General features: G+C 38.2%; 1 protein-coding gene across 5 annotated transcripts in view; it reads left to right on the forward strand.

Annotated features, from left to right (window-relative positions):
* Positions 1–20,756, forward strand: part of TRIM33 (tripartite motif containing 33) — a 139,037-nt gene that overhangs the window by 77,111 nt on the left and 41,170 nt on the right. For all 5 annotated transcript variants that reach the window (XM_064282387.1, XM_064282388.1, XM_064282389.1 and 2 more), the window contains exons 5-10: positions 12,366–12,482; positions 14,989–15,103; positions 17,497–17,643; positions 18,098–18,215; positions 19,591–19,865; positions 20,513–20,677. In XM_064282387.1, coding sequence (XP_064138457.1) covers positions 12,366–12,482; positions 14,989–15,103; positions 17,497–17,643; positions 18,098–18,215; positions 19,591–19,865; positions 20,513–20,677 — 937 coding nt within the window. The remainder of the gene's footprint in view (positions 1–12,365; positions 12,483–14,988; positions 15,104–17,496; positions 17,644–18,097; positions 18,216–19,590; positions 19,866–20,512; positions 20,678–20,756) is intronic.

Genomic DNA, 20,756 nt, shown 5'->3' on the forward strand with positions numbered 1-20,756 from the left:
ATTAGACATACGCAAAATATCACCACCAATAGATCTAGTTTTGATGAGAGGCGAAGTTCTGGGTGATAGCACGTTTGATACTTTTCTACAGTTTTGTCAGAATGAGAAGTATAAGGGAGCCGATTGGTTGATCCTACTCTTACTAGACAAAGTGGTGAAAGAGATGAGCTCAGAGCTTCAGAGTCACAACTCAAATGCTGCATGAACAACCTCAGGGTTGCCACTTGTACTCTGAAAGAAAGCCTCGTTTCTTGTAGTAACAGAGCTGAAATTGCCGAAAACCAAACCCTGACTCTTTATTGTAAGAGTGGCTGAATTACAACGCCAGCACAATTCCCAACCTTGAGTGGTGTCTGAAGTTAGAGTCAGGGCATTGATTAGGAAGAAATGGGATCCTGAAACTTGGATGGGGACATATGGGTAGATAGTCAGGAAGCTGGGGAAACTGAGCCCCTAAAATCTGTTGTATCACCCCTGCCAATAGAACCGTTCTTCTCATTCCCGTCTGAGGAGATTCTCCATCTTTGTTAGCTAAGCCACTCTTAGTCATCTAGTGCTGTTATAGCAGAAATACCACAAATGGATGGCTTTAACAAAGAAATTTATTTCCTCACGGTAAAGTAGGCTGGAAGTCAAAATTTGGGTCGTCAGCTCCACGGAAAAGGCGTTCTCTCTGTTGGTTTTCTCATCAGCGTTCCCCCAGACTAGAAGCTTCTGGGTCCAAAGGATGTGCCCTGCTCCTGGATCTTTTTTCTTGGTGGTGTGAGGTCCCCCTGTCTCTCTGCTTGCTTCTCTCTTTTATATCTCAAGAGATTGCCTCAAGACACAATCCAATCTTGTAGATGGAGTCCTGCCTCACTGACACAACTGCTGCTCATCCTCCCTCCTTAACATCTTAGAGGCACGCTTTACAACATATAGGAAAAATCACACAATACTGGGAATCATGGCCCAGCCAAATTGATACACACATTTTTTGGGGGGACATAATTCAATCCGTAACAGCCACCACCCCCAGTAAAACTGTTAGCGCGTCCACCCCCGTCTGATGAGAGTAACCCAGCTGTGTCTGAAGAGCCTCTGTCTGAGATATGGCCTGAGGTGGCATCTGAGTCATCACCTGGGGACGTGCCAGAGTCATTGCCTGGGGCGTTGCCTGAGGCAGATACCTTACAAGACGTTCTGAATGTTCTCAGAACACTTTCCCACCACCGATTTTTGCCTCTAGACCTGTAACTTGATTTTAGTCCCAGTGAGCTTCAAAAGGTAAAGTACAAAGTGTGACCCAGGAGGAGGTATATTACACTCCAGAAGAACTGCTTGACTTTTTAATATGTTCAAATAGAAACCTGAGGAATGTGTGTGGGAATGCCTGTTAAGGGTGTGGGACAGTGGTGCAAGGAACATAAAGTTGGATCAGTCTGAGTTTATAAATATGGGCCCGCTAAGCACAGATTCTTCATTCAGTGTTTCAACTTGAGAGATTGGGAAAGCATATAATAGTTTATTTGGTTGGCTCGCTGAAGCATGGATTACACGGTGACCTACACTAAATCAAGTTGAAGTGCCAGACCTGCCTTGCTATACTACGGAAGAAGGTATCTAGAGGGTTAGGGAAATTGGCGTTTTAGAATGGATTTGTCAGGTAAAACCCACAGACCCACACGTGGAGTGCCCAGAGGACACACCTTTTACTACAGTGGTGAGGAACAAGGGAAGCCCAACATCCCTGAAGTCTGCTGTGACTGCTATTTTATATAAGTCAGATTTGACAGTGGGTGCTGTCCTAACTGAATTAAGACACCTAACTGCGCTGGGGCTAACTGGACCCCGTTGTGGCAGGAACCAAGTGGTGACACTCAGTTGACAAAGACAAGGTGGGTGTAATTACCGTAATGGACAGCGAAGTCAAAGCAGTAATCAGAATAACCTGACTTGTATTGGACTTACGGCATTGGCTGTTTAGTCATGCTGTTCCTAAGAGTGAAATATATACTTGATCTGTACAGGTGGAAGAATTCTAGGTCAAATGAATGGCAGTTTAACTCGAATTACCAGAATAGAGAGTCAGGGCCCCTCAGTGAAACCCCACACTTCAGCCAGTTTACAGACCCACAACCCCTTGAATGAAGGGGAGACCAGGTACCCTAGAGGAAAGACCCCCATTGCAATGCCAAAAATTTATATCTAACTCAAAGGAATGTATGGCTTTTTACCATAGTGACTGTTCATTGGGGAATAAGAAATTATCAGACTTCTTGGGGATTACTGGACACTGGCTCTAAACTGACGCCAATTCCAGGAGACCCAAAATGTCATTGTGATTCACCAGTCAGAGTAGGGGCATATGGAGGTTAGGTTATTAATGGAGTATTAGTTCAAGTCCATTTCACAGCGGGCCCAGTGGGCCCCTGAATCCATCCTGTAGTGATTTCACCAGTTCCAAATGCAAAATTGGAATAGACATACTCAGCAACTGGCAGAATCTCCACAATGGATTCCTGACATGTGGAGTGAGGGCCGTTATGATAGAAGAAGCTAATGGAAGCTGTTAGAACTGCATCTACCTAGGATAATAGTACACCCAAAGCAATACTGCATTCCTGGAGGGACTGCAGAGGTTATAGCCACCATCAAGGACTTGAAGGATGCAGGAATGGTGATCCCCACAACATTCTCATTCAGCTTGCCTATTTAGCCTGTGCAAAAAACAGATGGAATTTGGAGAATGACTATAGATTATCGTAAACTTAACCAGCTGGTGACTCCAGTTGCAGCTGCTGTTCCAGATGTGGTTTTTTGCATGAGCAAATTAGTATATTTCCTGATACCTGGTATGCAGCTGTTGATCTGGCCAGTGCCTTTTTCTCCATTCTGGTTTCTAAGGAAAACCAGAAGCAGTTTGCCTTCAGCTGGCAAGGCCAGTAATACACCCCTATTGGCCTACCTCAGGGGTATATCATCTTTCCAGGTGTATGTCATAATTTCGTCTGCAGGGGCCTTGATTGCCTTTCCCTTCCACAAGACGTCACACTGGTCCATTACATTGATGTTACTGTGCTGATTTGACTTGGTAAGTAAGAATTGTCAGAGTTTGGACTTATTGTTAACACATTTGTGTGCTGGAGGGTGGGAAATTAGTCCCACAAAAATACAGGTGCACTCCACTTTAGTGAAATTTCTAAGTGTCCAGTGGTGTGGAACATGTAGAGATACTTCTTTTAAAGTGAAGGATGTATTGTTACATCTTGCCCCTTCTACAGTTAAAAAGGAGGCAGAATGCCTGGTGGGCGTCTTTGGATTTTGGAGGCAACATATTCCTCATTTGGGTGTGCTGCTCTAGCCTATTTATCAACTGACTTGAATAGCTGCTAGTTTTGAGTGGGGTCTAGAATGAGAGAAGGTTCTGCACACAGGTCCAGGCTGCTGTGCAAGCAGCTCTGCCATTTGGAACATATAATCCAGCTAAACCAGTGGTGCTTGAAGTGTCAGTGGTGGATAGAGATGCTGTTCAGAGTCTTTGGCAGGTCCCTGTTGGTGAATCACAGTGCAGACCCTTAAGATTTTGGAGCAGAACGCTGCCGTCCTTTGCGGATAACTAATCTCCTCTGAGAAACAGCTTTTGGCTTATTACTGGGCCTTAGTAGAGACTGAGCACTTAAGCATGGCCCACCAAGTCACCATGCGGCCTGAGCTGCCCTTCATGAACTGGGCGTTGTCTGACCCACAGAGCCATAAAGTGGGATGTGCACAGCAGCATTCTGTCATTAAATGGAAGTGCTGTACATGAGACTGGGCCTGAACAGGACCTGAAGGCACAAGTAAGTTACGTGAGGAAGTGGCCCAAGTGCCCTTGGTCTCCACTCCTATCACATTACCTGCCATCTCCCAGTCTGCACCTATGGCCTTATGGGGAGCTCTTCGTGATCATTCGACTGAGAAAGAGAAAACTCATGCCTGGTTTTAACGTGGTTCTGCGTAATATGCAGGCACCACTTGAAAGCAGAGAGCAGCAGCAGTATAACCCCTTTCTGGGACCTCCCTGAAGAACAGTGGTTAAGGGAAATCTGCGAATGGGTAGAACTTTGAACAGTGCACCTGGTTGTTCACTTTGCCTGGAAATTAGAAATGGCCAGATATGTGATTGTATACTGAGTTTTGGGCTGTGGCCAGTGGTTTAGCTGAATGCTCAGAGACTTGGAAGGAATATGATTAGAAAATTGGTGTCATGGAGGTAGGGGGAAGAGGTATGTGGATAGACCTCTTTGAATGGGACAGGGAAGTGAAGATATTTGTCTCTTATGAATACTCGCCAAAGGGTGACCCTATCAGAAGAGTATTTTAACACTGGATAGGAATATGCGTTCTGTGGGATCCAGTCACCCTTTTTCCCCAGCCATTCTTGCCTTTGTCCAAAAGCTCATGAACAAAGTGGCCATGATTACAGGGATGAAAGTTATGCATGGGGTCATCTACATGGACTTGCACTCACCAAGCAGACTTGGCTACAGCTACTGCTAAGTGCCCCGTCTGCCAGCAGCAGAGAGCAACACTGAGTCCTCGAAATGTTACCATTCATTCCTCCAGGTGATTAGCCAGCAACCTGGTGGCAGGTTGATTATGTTGGACTGCTTCCATCATGGAAAGGGCATCATTTTGTTCTTACTGGAATAGATACTCTGGATATGGATTTGCCTCCCCTGCACGCAATGCTTCTGCCAAAACTACCATCTGTAGACTTACAGAATGCCTTAGCCAACATCATGGTATCCTACAGCATGGACTCAGATTAAGAAACTCAGTTCACAGCAAATGAAGTCTGGCCAGAGGCTCATGCTCATGGAATTCACTTGTCTTACCATGTTCCCCATCATCCTAAGCAACAGTCTTGATAGAACAATGGAATGGCCTTATGACGACCCAGTTACAGTGCCAGCTAGGTGGCAGTACCTTGCAGTGTTGGGCATTGTTTTCCAGGAGGCTGTATATGCTCTAAACCAGCACGAAAATATGGTGCTTTTCTCCCATAGCCAGAATTTATGAGTCTAGGAATCACGGGTTGGAAATGGGAGTGACACCACTCACTATTACCGCTGGCTACCCACTAGCAGAATTTTTGCTTCCTGTCTCCATGACCCTATGCTCTGTTCCCAAGAGAGGAGTATTTCCCACCAGAAGACACAAACTAATTCCTTTGAGCTGGAAGTTAAGAATGTCATCTGGCCACTTTGGGCTCCTTATGCCTCTGGATCAAAAAGCAAAGAAGGGAGTCATTAAATTGGCTGGTGTGAATGAGCTTGATTACCAAGGGGAACTTGCAGTGATGTTACATAATAGAAATAAAGAAGACTATGCATGGAATGTAGGAGATCCCTGAGGATGTCTCTTAGTACTACCATGCCCTGTGGTGAGTCAGTGGAAAACTATAGCAACCCAATTTCAACATGATTGGTAATGGCCCAGACCCTTCAGGAATGAAGGTTAGGGTCATCCCATCAGGCAAAGAACCACGACCAGGTGAGGCCCTCTCTGAGGTTACAGGGACTATAGAATGAGTGGTGGAAGAAGGTACTTCTAAATACCTATCAGGTGAGGCCCTCTCTGAGGTTACAGGGACTATAGAATGAGTGGTGGAAGAAGGTACTTCTAAATACCTATTACTGTGTAACCAGTTGCAGAAATGAGTTATGAGTATTCCTTCCTTGTATGTGTTTATCAGATATTTTTGTTGTCTTCACTCATAAAATATAAAATTTAAACAGAGCTAGTATGTTTCTAGTTGTGTGTATGTTTGTTGTATTATGTTAGGCTCAAGTATGACGTTGTAATTGTCTTTATTTAGAGATTTTATATGGTTAAAGGAGATGTGTATAGGTGGTAGAAACCCTGGTGGTGTAGTGGTTAAGAGTTCGGCTGCTAACCAAAAGGTCGGCAGTTCGAATCCACCATGCGCTCCGTGGAAACCCTATGGGACAGTTCTACCCTGTCCTATAGAGTTGCCGTGAGTTGGAAGCAACTCGATAGCATTAGGGTTTTTTTTTTTTTTTGGTTGTATAGGTGGTAAGTTGATGAGAGGATGGACTGTGATGATTGAAGTTGTGTGTTAACTTTGCTGGGCCATGATTCTCAATTGTTTGGCAGATGTGTAATGATGTAGTTTGGTGGTTTTGAATGATGTAGTTTGACATATAATGATGTAGTCTTGCAGTTATATAATGATGTAATCATCTTCATGGTGTGATCTGATGTTATCAGTCAATGAATTGTAAGGAGAATTTCCTCTGGGTTGTGGCCTGCATCCTATATATGTGGACATTCTGGCAAAGCTCATTGGCTTTTGCTCCCTCTGGAGCCTGCACCTGGCTCATCATTGCCTGACCTCCTGTTCTTGGGACTTGACCCAGCACCCTGTCTTATTACCTATTGATGTTGGGATTTGTCGGCCTCTGCAGCCTGTGAGCCAGCAGCCTGTCATCTGATCTGCTGATCTTAGATTCATGACCCTCTGCAGCTACATGAGTTAACAGAAGCCTCCATGCTAATGTCTGACCCACGGACTTGGGACTTGCCAGCTTATACAAACTTGTGAGCTATTTCCTTGACATAAATATTTTTCTATATATATATACACATATGCTTCACTGGTTTTGTTTCTCTAGAGACCCCAGTCTAAGATACGATGCGAAGAAAACATTAAAGAAATACTTGCAGATACACTAAAACATTTTTAACATAATCGAAAACCAAACCCTCTGATGTTGAGTCGGTTGTGACTCATCATTATCTATAGGACAGGGTAGAACTGTCCTACAGTGTTTTGAAGGCTGGAAATATTTACAGAAGCAGACTGTCACATCTTTCGCCCACGTAGTGACTGGTGGGTTCAAACTGCCGACCCTTGGTTAGCAACCAAGTGCTTTAACCACTGCACCACCAGTGCTCCTGTACATAATGTGTATGTAATATATACCAATAATAATATTAACCATTATGTTTTGATATGTGTCGCAAGTAGTGCCTGTTATTACAAACCATTGTATGTACCTTGAATTTTTGATATAATAGGCTTCATTGGGATTGGTTCAAAATTACGGCTTGTATGTAAGACATTCCTAACCCATGGACTGCCTGTACTTTAATGTAGTTTTCTTAATGTTTCTTTGGTTAGGTGTTGTTGAGCTGCTTAGATCTGTAGGTTAATAGTTTTCATTACATTTGGAAAATTTTCACCCATAATTTTAATTTCCTCGGATGTATTTTATCTCCCCTCCTTTTTTCTTTGGGGTCTCCAATTATATGTGTGTTAGGGTGGTTAAAGTTATGTGTGAACTCACTAATACTTTGTCCTTTTTTTCCTCTCTGCGTTTCATTTTGGATCATACTAACTGCATTATAGACACTGCAGAAAAAAAACATCAGCGAAGTTGAAGATAGTAATAGAAACTAATGTCTCATTTTTATAGTGAAGACTTAGGTAACTCAGTTGTCAAATGGTGTTACTGTGCCCTTTGAGATTTAATTAAAGATGGATTTTGTTTCCTATTTTATTTATGTGAGAATTCTAATGCCTTTCCTAAGCTTTCTAGAATTCTCCACTCTTCTAGATTCTCATCATTGTTGCTCAGAAATCCTACTCTTTGTGACTCTTCCTGAACTGTATATCATCTTTTGTGGCTGTTACTGTCTCCACTCCATATAGAGTCTTAAATGAGGAACATGGTGTCTGTGCTTTTTTTTTTTTTTTTTTAATTTAAGCAAGGATGGTGAGACTGCGTCTTACATACTTTGGACATGTTATCAGGAGGGATCAGTCCCTGGAGAAGGACATCATGCTTGGTAGAGGGTGAGTGAAAAAGACCCTCAAAAAGATGGATTGGCACAGTGGCTGCAACAGTGGCCTCAAGCAGAACAACAATTGTGAGCATGGGAAGGACTGGGCAGTGTTTCATTCTGTAGTACATAGGGTTGCTATGGGTTGGAACTGACTCGACAGTGTTTGTATGTAGAGTAGGCTTTTTGTTGTTGTAGGTTTTGGATGAAGGGGTTTTGCTTGTGACAATGCAAATTGTTTAAAATTACTGTTAAGAATAACAGTAATAGGTAACATTAAGCCATTGTTATGTCCTGAGTGCTTTGTGTGTTTTAACCAGTTTAATTTTTCAACCAGTTCCTGTTTTACTAAAGATATATTGAGGCACAGAAGGTTATTGAAATCATCCATTGTGAAGCTAGTAACAGTAACAGTGTCAGAGAGTGTTTCTCAAGGTTAAATGAGAATCTGTGTAAGATACTTAGCACAGTGCCTGAAAACATAGTAAGCTCTGAAAAAAGGCTAGCTGTTGCTATGTATAGATTGATATTTGGGATTTCCTTCAAAGTAATCTAGAGGATGGGGAGGGTAGTGGGTGTGCATATAGATAAACATGGTTATAAGTGGAGAAGTTTTGAAAGTGGACAATAGGTTCAGTGGATTTCAACCTGTAGTATATATTTATAATTTTACTTAATTTTTAGAAAATGAAAAATGGAAAAAAATTGACTCAGAATAACTTTGTAATCAGCTTTAAAAAATATTTCCCTAGATATTCAGTTTGGATACAGACTTAGATGATATAGTTCCCTAGATGTGCCAGAGTAAAATTCTACCAGTTGTTATACATACCAAAAAACAAAATAATGACTGTACTTACTGACAAATAGAGTATTGTCTTAGTTATCTAGTACTGTTATAACAGAAGTACCACAAGTGGATGGCTTTAACAAAGAGAAATTTATTTTCTCACAGTCTAGTTAAAGTTACAAGTCCAGATTCGAGTGTCATCTTCAGGGGAAGGCTTTCTTTCTCCGTTGGCTCTGGAGGAAGGTCTTTGTCCTCAGTCTCCCACTGGTTGACTCCCATCGCTCTGCCCCTGATGGTGCTTTCTTGGTGTTATGAGGTCCCCCTGTTCCTCTGCTTGCTTCTGTCTTTTATATCTCAAGAGATTGCCTCAAGACACAATGCAAATCCTTCCTCACTAACACTACTGCTGCCCATCCTCCCTAGTTAACATCACAGAGGTAGGATTTACAACATATAGGAAAATCACACAATACCAGGAATCATGTCCCAGCCCAACTGATAAACACATTTTTAGGGGGACATAATTCAGTCCATGACAAGTAGTATCCCTGTACAGCTCAGGATCTAATATGACCCTAAATGTACATTCAAAAGTTACAAGCTCAGTGATTCCCAACCGTGTGTGTGTGTGTGTAAAGAAAACCCTTTTATTATTCCTCTTCCATCGTTTGTTTACAGACACCATATCTTGCAAATCTAATTGGCAAACTATTAACTACTAATTTATTTCTCAGTAATAAAAAACCGTATATAAGCATCCTCATGAATTGTGATCAAACCCGTATAACCAGTAGTATTAAAGTTATACTGAATTTCTGCTATACTAGGCAAAAATACAGAAAGTTTTACTTAGCCTATGCTAACTCATGGTTATACATAATTTTTATCTAGATGTTTTGGAATACTGAAAATAGCTCTTTGTGGCTAAGGAGCCCATGTTAAGAATCACTACTTCATATGCAAGATTAAAATCTTAAGAAATTTTTTCAATATTCACACATTTAATCAAAATAACACTTAAACTATTTATTGGTTCATCTTCTTCCCTATTTCTAAAGTATTTCAGCTCTGTAATCTGATAGTTAGAAAATTAACATAACTGTATTCTGTTAGCTAAGAGAATCAGAGGTAGCTTGCTACAAAAACAATTCCATATTGCTCCTTTGCTTTTCAAGTCAACAGAGACAAATACAATTTGTCCACTCTTCTGCCTCAGTCAATCCTTTGATGATTCTCCATTATTTATTATCCAAATCCAACTTCAACAAAAGGTACAGGACTCCATAGCCTCTGGTACCTTCTTATTCCTCTACCTTCTTTTCCTAGTCCTAAAAATGACAGGTAGCCTGAGAACTTTTTACTGTTGTTCATTGAGATATTTTTCCCTCCCTTGAAAGCCCTCACTTTCTCCCAAGTTTGTCTCTCTAGAATAAACTGTTATTCATCTTTTAACATCCAGTCCAGGTCTCAACCTTTGTACAAGGGGAGGAAGGGACAAATATTTTCATCCAGGTGTAGGAAAATAGTGTATTTTTGCTTGCTTCTTGTTCATATGAATGCATCAAGGTATTCCTAGAAAAAGGATTCTAAAACATGTTTATTTGGGGGTGAGAAGGGAAATCTAAGGTAAATTTTATGAATTATGATAATTGAATTTCCTACCAAGTACCTTCCTATTTGTTGACATAATCAAACTTTGCTTCAGAAGGCCTTTTTTTCTTACAGTGTAATGCTTTTTAAGTGAAAGTCTTCTCATAGTATTCTCATCTACTTTATTTGTACAGATTTAACATAGTAAAATTTTATTTTGAAAATAGAGAAATCACGGTAATATGGAATAAATCAACTGTGCTGTTCAATGAAGGAACAGTCTGAGTGCGCTTTGCAACAGTAGAACTTCTTCAAATGTCTTTTAAATTAAAACACCCATGTACTTTTTGTGCTTTTAATCAGTATCTTGTACAGTTTATACTATGGTAGACTTCACATTAAACCAAATGGCATAGTGGTTAAAAGCTTGGCTGTTAACCAAAAGGTTGGCAGTTCAAAGCCACCAGCCACTCCTTGGAAACCCTATAGGTCAGTTCTGCTCTGCCCTATAGGGCCACTATGAGTTGGAATCAACTAGATGGCAATGGGTTTCGGTTTAGACTTCACATTATGGACAGATTATTTTTAAGTTTTGCTGTAATTTTTTTTTTAATTTTGCTTTAAAAAAAAATTCTTAGTACACAAAATAAAAGCCTCACTGGGAAACCATTCTCTGTAACACTGATCCCCGTACTGCTCTACACTTTCCCTCCTGCTGCTCTCCCTTCTTCTGTTACCCTCATCTCTTAGCTACTCTCTTCGAGTTCCCGCTGAACTTTTCCTTCTCCCTTCTTCAGATCCATCTTACATTATTTCTGTCTCATGGTTTTTCTAGAATGTAATTTTAATTACCACATACTGGGTAAAATTCTTCAATGGTTTCCGAGTACATAGAGAATAAATTCTAAAAGTTAGTATGACCTGCCTCTTCAAATCTGACTGGATTTTATTAGTAGTTGTCTCGTATTCTAACCTTTGCATGATTTTCTTTGGCCGTATTGAAGAATTTGTGGTTTCCCAGACATGCTGCTGCACTTAGCGTAGAATAATACTGTTCTGACTTTGCTGAGAAGCTCTCCTTAGTGTTGAGGCAGACTTAGGCACTGTGTTTTTGTTGCAGATTGCGTACACCTCCATCACAGCGTGGTATCATTTCATGTTTGTACTTAATTCCTACTAGAATATGAGCCTTAATGAATTTTTTTACCCATGTATCCCTAGTGTACAGAAGGAGCTAAAAGGTGTTTGTTGATTTAATGTGTATTTACAAGGAGATAAAAGTAGCAAAACCATTCTAGCTTCTTTAGTAACCAAAGAACTGTATATGTGAATTTAAAGTCTAAAGTTTTACTATTAAAAAAAAAAAACACCAAACCCATTTCCGTCAAGTCAATTCTGACTCATAGCAACCCTATAGGGTAGAGTTGAACTGCCCCATAGGGTTTCCAGGTAGCAGCTGGTGGATTCGAACTGCCGACCTTTTGATTAAGAGCCGAGCGCTTAACCGCTGTGCCACCAGGGCTCCAGTTTTCACTATCATAATTAGAAAATCTTAACATGTACCACTCACATTGACAGAGTTAAAATAAAACTAGTGTTGGTAATATCATTAGTTGATACAACCCTTTTGGAAAGTTCAATAATATGCAGCATATAGAGCCAAAAATTATTTCAAGTTATGATTATAAAGATAAAAAAGTGAGATGCAAAATTGCATGTACATTATGAGTGCACTTGCATTTTAAAATGCACAATAAAAAGACTAAAAAGCTGTATGCTTAAGTGATAGCAATGGTTTTGTTATATTAAAACTATAGGTGATTTTCTCCACTTTAAAAATATTTTCTATAATGTGGTTGTATTTTCTAATTTAAAATGTATATAATTTATTCCATTCTTTGAAGTGTAAAAATAAAATGTAACTCTTAATCAAAAATTTGATGTAAGATTATGCAAACATTTTTTTTTTTTTTTTCCTTTCCTGAGTCAGGTGAGAGGGATTGGCAGTTCAAGTTGTAGATGGAGTAAGGTACTGGTGGCCAGCAGAGAGTTGATCCTTTAAAGAAGGTTTCAGGTTTGACTGATGCAGCTGTTTTTTCTTCATTTCCAAAATTAAATTTTCTACTTTAAATGCTTTTTTTTTCCTGGCTTTAAGGTATCAGTTTTTGGAAGAAGCTTTTCAAAATCAGAAAGGTGCAATTGAGAATCTACTGGCTAAGCTTCTTGAAAAGAAGAATTATGTTCATTTTGCAGCCACTCAGGTGCAGAATAGGTAAGTGCGTTGCCATAAAACTATAATTCCACTTTTAAGGATTGTTAAACACGAATGAATCCAATTTAAGTTTGTTTTCATACTAAAGTATTTGAAGCATCTATAGAAAACAATATTTTTTTAGAGGGGGAATTGGAGTATTTGTTAATTAAGCAAAATTAAACAAAATTTTGTTTACTCTTTTAGGGTGCATCTTTGAATATTTCATAATTATTAAGAGTCCAGTGTATATGAGCCTTAGTTAAGCTTGGGGGAAAAAAATATGTAACATTGAATTATAAAGTTTACACTAGAGACTGTGTGGGAGGCATAATATAGAGTGTCAGGAGTAGTGGACAAATTTATTTCCCCATCTGCAAAACAAGCATTTAAAAGACACTATATATATATTTAAATATCTTAGTAGCTTTATTATGAGGAGAAAACATAGTACTATTCTTTTACTCCAATTTTAGCTGCTGCTGTTACTTTATCATCATCATTTTCTTCATTGTTGTTATTTAAAAAATAGTCTATTTTGGTTCATTTCTGAATAAACTAAACTTACTGATAGGGAGCTTCGGAGTATTTCCATAAGAGAGCAGATTAACAAGATTAGGACTCTTTATTGAGAAAGGCAAATACTTGGAGATGGCATAATTAAAACCTGTAAATTCCTGGAGGTCTGAATAGGGTTGTTTATTTGCAGATTCACAGATACTGGAACTTTTAGATGCCTTTAGGATATTGAAATTCGTTAAGATGATTAAAATGGCTACAAAAATTAAATATTTGGATGAATGAACGGAAAATAGTGCTTTATACACTCATTAGAAAGTAATGTAGTAGAACTTTTCATCCTGAGAAGTCATACCAAAGGAAAAGAGAAGAGTTTACAAATAATTATATAAATATACATATTCATAAATATACGAAGTGATCATTAGTGGTTGGTTTTTATGGAAGTGTCCGCATGTTTTAAGTTGTAATGCTGGTGTGTTTTGGTGGATGTTGGAGAGGATAGCTACGCCACCTTATAAATAATACATGGACATCCCTTTCAGAGGAAGGATAGTAGGCTGATTCATTTGGCTGTGTTGTGTGTTTGTACATACTTTGTAATGTATTCCTGAATCTTGTGTATAGAAGTAGAGTAAGAGGTTTATATAAGATTGGAAGGAGTTAGAGGGATGGGGTTGGGGAGGTTAGTGCCTTCGTTCCCTGAAAGCTTAAAAAAAACAAAAGTGTTATAAAATCTGTAATTATGCGTCCCCTTTTAGACACATTTTTCAGTGGCCTATCCATAATTTTTTAAACGTACATTAATTTTTTTCATCTTTCACAATGGAACACACAGTAGACCTGCTTAAGGCCAATGAGTGTCTGAGGCTGTTTTCTACTTTCAGCATGCTTAATGATTTCCACCTTTGGCTGAATCATGTTAAGTTTGAGACCTACGTTTTTCATCACTAAGTGAGAGAGCACTTAGCAGTAACTATAGTTTGGGTATCTTTTAACTTACTGTAAATACATTTTAGTTATAGGTCTGAAATGATGTTTTTAAAACCTGAATTTCATTTTTTAAAAATGCTTTCCACTGACTTTAAATAAGATAAGGGAAAATTTCAACAAAAATTTTAAATAGGTGCCCAGACAAGCACTGTGGTACAGACAGAGAGGCAATAGTACCAAAACCAAGTTGTTCCCTAGAGAAACTGCACTACTGTGACTCAAAGTGTATTACAGGTACTCAGATTTGAATTTGGCAAATGAAAGGCAGTGTAGGGTTTGAAAGTGTGGGTTATAGTTTGTACAGAACTAGAGTGTAGGAAATTCGAAGGCTAACTGGCAATGGTTGTTTGTTGACATTTTGTGTTTTTTTTGGTGGGGTCCCTTCCCTTTCTATTTGCAGCTGAAACTTCCGTAGCTGTAGTGAGTGCTCATAGCTATTTCCAAAAGTTTTTTTAAATACACTGAAAATGCTAAATGCCCATAGCTCTTTGTACAATAGGAACCCATTTTGAGAAGATATTATGGAAGGTGGTATATCAGTCCCACATTTGAAGTGATTAATTATAAATGAAAATGCTTCTAAACTTAATTCCTGCCCTTTCAAAAGATAATAATTATTTGTTGCACATTGTTCTTTTGCACATTGTTCTCGGAAAACATCAAGATTAAACAAAACCAATGTCAGACTTGACACTCATCAGCAATTGTTGATGTCAAATGTTTATATAGCACATTCATGTCATCGACTTAAGGAAATTGCCATTCAGGCATAATAAACTGGTCTTTATGAGCTTAATTTAAAATTACTAAATATTAAATCCATTCTTTGTCTGTATACATAACTTTTGTGGATCAAATTGAGTGGTCAGGTCTGCCAAAACATAAATTGTACATTTTAACATTGCTTTCTTTTAATTACTTGGTTAAGTACCCAGTTGAATGAATTTCTGTAACAGCTAATGATTCAGAGACATAGGATAAATTGATAATCTAATGATGCATTTCTCTTATTCAGGATAAAAGAAGTTAATGAGACTAACAAACGAGTAGAACAGGAAATTAAAGTGGCCATTTTCACCCTTATCAATGAAATTAATAAGAAGGGAAAATCTCTCTTACAGCAGCTAGAGGTATGGTTCAAAGCCAATAAAAAAAACAAAAAAAAAAAACAAAATAAAATACTGCTTCTCTTCTTCTTTAGTTGTTTTAAATGTTTGTTGAAAAGCCTTTTAGGTGGGCTGGAGAGGGGTATGGAAATGAAGTAACATTAAAAAAAAAATTTTTTTTTTTTAAACATTTTCTCTTGGAAAACAGACTTTTTTTTTCCTTAGTTATTTTGCAACCCAGTTTTATGACATGGATTTTCGCTGTATAAGGTAGAAGACAATGATGTCCTTTTGGGAATGAATGATTACTAAAATGTAATGTAATGTAAAAGATGATGAAGTAGGCCCCTTTGGTTTTTCTTTATTTTCCAGGGATGGGGGGCCTGAACTGAACTTTTCCATGTGAAAGCATACTGCGCTTCTGCTTGAGCCATTTGTGTGTTTTCACTTGATTTTTAAAATATTTCCATAGTTTTGTTTAAAATATTGCTCATTTTGAAATTCATAAACTATAAACTCGGTAATTTTGTGATATCAGATCTTTGTGTTACATATTTTGAGATTAATATGTAGATATAAATTTCTAGATGAGAAATCAATTTGTAAAGTCCAAATCAATTTTAATCAAAGACTGATCTCTACAGCCCACAGTTAATTGATTCTCAGCAAATTCTAAATGAATTTTCTGAGCAGTGGAATTAAAAAAAAATTTAAAAATTAAAAAAAGTTTCTCATTTGAAAATTTGGTGCTCTGAAATAGGCACAGGTGCTGTGGGGTTATATTTTATTCACCATTGAATGGTAATAATTTGAGCTGTGCAGGTATTTAATGATTTAACTTCCATTATTTATTAGTGTTAACCTCAAATTTCCCATAATAGATTTTCTTCTGATCCTTTCTTTTATGGTACTTTGTAGAAAATAGTAGGCACAGTTACATACATATGAAAGAAATTTTGCCAGCACAATGTTAATTTTGAATTTCTGTATTTTGAAATACATCTTTCCATTGAGGCACGATTGTGAGATTAGAGTACTCTCACACATGTTGTTAAAGTTGAGGGTCTCTTTCCTGTTGCATACTAGTTGCGCTTAACTTTTAATAGCTCTTTGCCCCCCCCCCCCCCCAAACAACAACAACAATGGGATGGAAAGCACACTTAGCAGTAACTGTAGTTTGGGTATGTTTTAACTTCCTATAAACACATTTGAGTTATAGGTCTAAAATAAAGTTTTCAAAACCTGAATCTCCAGAGCTTTCGAATTAAAAAATGTCCCTTAAGACTAAAATGTATGTAAATACCTAATGATAAATGTACCATGATGGTAATTTAAAAAATGTTTTCTAATGAAATATGTTCCTTACCTTTTAAAATAAAAGATTTCTTAAACTTTATCAAGGAATGATTTCCAGTGAACTTGTAGGCCCAACTTCTGTCAGTTGAATACTTTTATCCATTGACTTACATTATAAAATGAACAACTGGTTTCCTTAGTTAAAAAAAAAAAAAAAAAAAATTGCCCAGTAAACCAAGTTGAATTCTTTCATGAAAGTGGACTTCTTAAGAAAGAATAGGTTCTTTGGCATGCTGAATGACAAAGCATATACATAGGATATCACCCATGCCTTTTGTGGGGCTCAGTTCCCATAAATCTGTTTGTTTTTCCTTTGCAGCATTTTCCAAAATTTGATCTTTGCTTTATCCCTCATCTATTCCCTTGTTCTTTATGAACTCCTGTTGTATCAAAACTTTCCCTAACTCTACTCTCAGAGCTCTGGAATTCATCTTTTCATTTTGTCTTAAGTATTTAAGAGATGAGATTTAACCTCAGCCTCATGCTGTACCAGTAGGTGGCACTGGTAACACAGATTTTCTTTGGTTGAAACATTTAGTGCGTTAAGGTTATATAAAATTATTTCTAAAGGCCAGCTCATTATCCATAGACTCTGTATATTGGATTAGCCTAATGTCAAGGCAGTAGTTTAAACAGACATTTCATCTCCTGAAAGAGACATCAACTAACACTAATTCCTTTATGTGGAATGCCCTTTTTAGCATAGAAAACTAAGTTTTAGTTCCACTTTTGACAGTGATTTTTCCTATGATCATAACCAAACGCATTGCTGTTGAGTTGATTCCTGCCCATAGCAACCCTATAGGACAGAGTAGAATTAGCCCATAGGGTTTCCAAGGAGCAGTTGGTGGATTCCAACTGCTGAGACTTTTTGATTAGCTGCCAAACACTTAACCCATGCGCCTCCATCATGCAGTACCATAGGCTGATTAAATAATCAGGAGTTTGTCAATTTACCCAGTTTTTAAAGAAATAATAGGTATTGTGTCCATTTGTGATAAAAATTTTGAGTTTATTTTTTTCGTATAGAATTCTTCAATGAAACTCTTGTTTTGTTTCAGAATGTTACAAAAGAAAGACAGATGAAGTTAATACAGCAGCAGAATGACATCACAGGCCTTTCCCGGCAGGTGAAGCATGTTATGAACTTTACAAACTGGGCAATTGCAAGTGGAAGCAGTACGGCACTACTGTACAGCAAGAGACTGGTGAGACAAGCAGTATCTTTTTTCCCCTTTAAATTGACTTTCTTAGATACTGTGTGCATGCAGTAAACTGCACTGTTTTAACGTGTAGAATTTGAGTTTTGACAAGTACAATTAGCACCACATCATACAGAAAATTTCCATCACCCCTAAAAGTTTCCTTGTTCTTTGTCATAGTCTGTTCTTCCCTCTACTTCCAGCCCTAGACATCCAACGATCTGATTTCTGTCATTTTCTAGAATTTCATATAATGGCACCGTGTAGTATGTATAATTTTGAAGATACCTAGTATCTTAATGTAATTTATTACTAGAGATGGAAGAAGTTCAGGCATTTGCAGTCGATTGATAATTTAGTCACTGACACCATCTTATTTGAGATTGAGTTTTTATGCCTTTATCTTACATGTTTTCTCAATGGAAATTTAAGACTTAATGTGTATTTTTTCCCCTTTAAGATTACTTTTCAGTTGCGTCATATCTTGAAAGCACGGTGTGATCCTGTCCCTGCTGCTAACGGAGCAATACGTTTCCATTGTGATCCCACCTTCTGGGCAAAGAATGTAGTTAATTTAGGTGAGAAATCATTAGTTTTATGGATATTACTTGGAACACTGAATTAGGAGGAGAAAGCATCAAAAGCAAATTTTTGATACTAAAAGTATCTAACTTTCACTTCACTTTAACATGTAAACTACTTGGAAAACAATATGTTGTTCGTTGGTAACTCTAGCTATGGTTTTGTATTGCCATGTCATTCATTACGTCTTTAAGAAAGTTGAGAGTCTATAGTTTTTTTTAAATGTGTACCATTTCTGGCTGCTTCTTCACACTTCTTAAAATTGATATTGACTGTTTCTCACAGAAATCTTAGCAAATGGTTCTTCATTCACTGGAAGAAGTTTCTTAGATGCTTAGTAGTTTGTACATTAATTGTGCCAAACTGTCCACTAGAGGAGGAAGCCGTGTCCTGAGGAATGTTTGAAAGACAAGGTTATTTGCTTTTGCTGCTCCACAGCGTGGACTTGAGGACCTTAGATGAAAATTAACAGGGAGACAGACAACAGCTCAGTTAAAAAAAAAAAAAAAAAAAGAACTTGCCCACTATTAGAACTGTCTAGGAATTGAGTAAACTCACTTTGAAATGAATCAGTTCCCCAACATTGGGATTTGTAAAAAAGCAGAGGCTGAATGACCTGTCAGGAAGTAATCTTTGCGTAAAGGAAAAAAATTATACTAAGAGTTGGCAATATCCTTAGATATAAACGAAGAATGGTTTTTACATTTTTAAAAAGTTGTAAAAACAGACAAACAAGTGACAGAGATCTTACGTGGCCTGCAAAGCCTAAAATATTTACCATCTGGCCCTTTATAGAAGAAGTTTGCTAACCTCTGCCTTAGATCATACCTTCCTAAAATTTTGTCTATCCCTAGAAAGCGATGAGCTTTGTGAGAAACAAGGAAAATTGTCACTTACTTCTAGGGACGTAAGTGGTTTCAAGCATTCAGTATTTCCACAGAAGACAGTTTTGTAGCAATATGGTACTCTGCCCTGCACACTTGTGTGATAATCAGAAGGCAGATGGAACCAGTACTAGCAATCGTGAGTACCCTTGAGTCTTGTCAGGGGAGAATTGACTTAGATTGACTAGATGGGCCTCCTCTAATAATCTCTCTTTTAGCTTTTTAATTTTCTGTGTGTATGTAAATAAAGAATAAGTACAGATAATATATTGCGGATAATTGAAAGTCATTTATTGGGTTTATAATGTATCAGAAGGTCTCTGACCGTCATTATCTTTAAGCCTGACTCTCATCCACGCTTTACCGTTGGAAGCTTTGATTGCTGACTGTTGGCAGAGAAAGTAGGATGGGAAAGTGATTAATCCACAAAGTAGAGATGATTTAGCTAATTATATGCAAATTCTTCTCATGTTTTTTAATCCTTCAGGTAATCTAGTAATAGAGAGTAAACCAGCTCCTGGTTATACTCCTAATGTTGTAGTTGGGCAAGTTCCTCCAGGGACAAACCACATTAGTAAAACTCCTGGACAGATTAACTTAGCACAGCTTCGACTCCAGCACATGCAGCAACAAGTATATGCACAGAAACATCAGCAGCTGCAACAGATGAGGATGCAGCAACCACCAGCACCTGTACCAACAACCACAGCAACAACCCAGCAGCATCCCAGGCAAGCAGCCCCTCAGATGTTACAACAACAGGTGAGTATTGTATCAATATGTTATTGATACAAATTAGGAAGACCCAAGTCTATACTCTGTCCACTAGCAGAGTTACAGAACTCAGAGTTTAAATATTTGCTCTGAGTATGGTGGTGGCGCGGGAGAGGTATGAGGAGGGACCTTGAGTACATACTCTTCATTGGAAACAAAACTAATTCACCAGTATTGTGGAGGCATACAAGTTTTTATCCCTCCTTCCCAGATCTGTTTTGTTTTCCACATGTGGTTGTGTCTTGGGCCAAAGAACCATAGTTTCTGCCTAAGATCTGATATGTTCTTTAGTCATTTGTTCAATTCATTCCCTTCCCTGTGTCTCTCCTACTGTCCCCTCCAGCATCCAAATCATACTGTCACTCCAGGGTGGGACAGATTAATGTTAACATGCATTAAGCACACACATACCGAGAGAAGGGATAGGCATATTTGGGAGTGATACACAAACTCTTTATAGTGATTACCTCCTGGGGTTTGGGACTGGAAAAGAGGGGAATGGCTTTTACATTTTACTTTGTCTGTCCTCTTCTAAGCTGATTGAATTTTTTTAAAACCATGAACATAACATTTTATAATTGAAAGATAAATTTATAGACAAATTATCAACTAAATGCCATCTCTTCCTTTTATAGCCTCCAAGATTGATCAGTGTACAGACAATGCAAAGAGGCAATATAAACTGTGGAGCTTTCCAGGCCCATCAGATGAGAATGGCTCAGAATGCTGCCCGAATACCAGGGATACCCAGACACAGTGGCCCTCAATATTCCATGATGCAGCCGCACCTCCAAAGACAAGTATGCGTAGAGTTACATTTGTAAGAATCATACAATTTTAAAATTAAAAGAAACCTTTTTGTTAATCAGTGATGAGGGG

This window comes from Loxodonta africana, chromosome 3, assembly GCF_030014295.1.
Source record: "Loxodonta africana isolate mLoxAfr1 chromosome 3, mLoxAfr1.hap2, whole genome shotgun sequence".
Classification (NCBI taxonomy): Eukaryota; Metazoa; Chordata; class Mammalia; order Proboscidea; family Elephantidae; genus Loxodonta; species Loxodonta africana.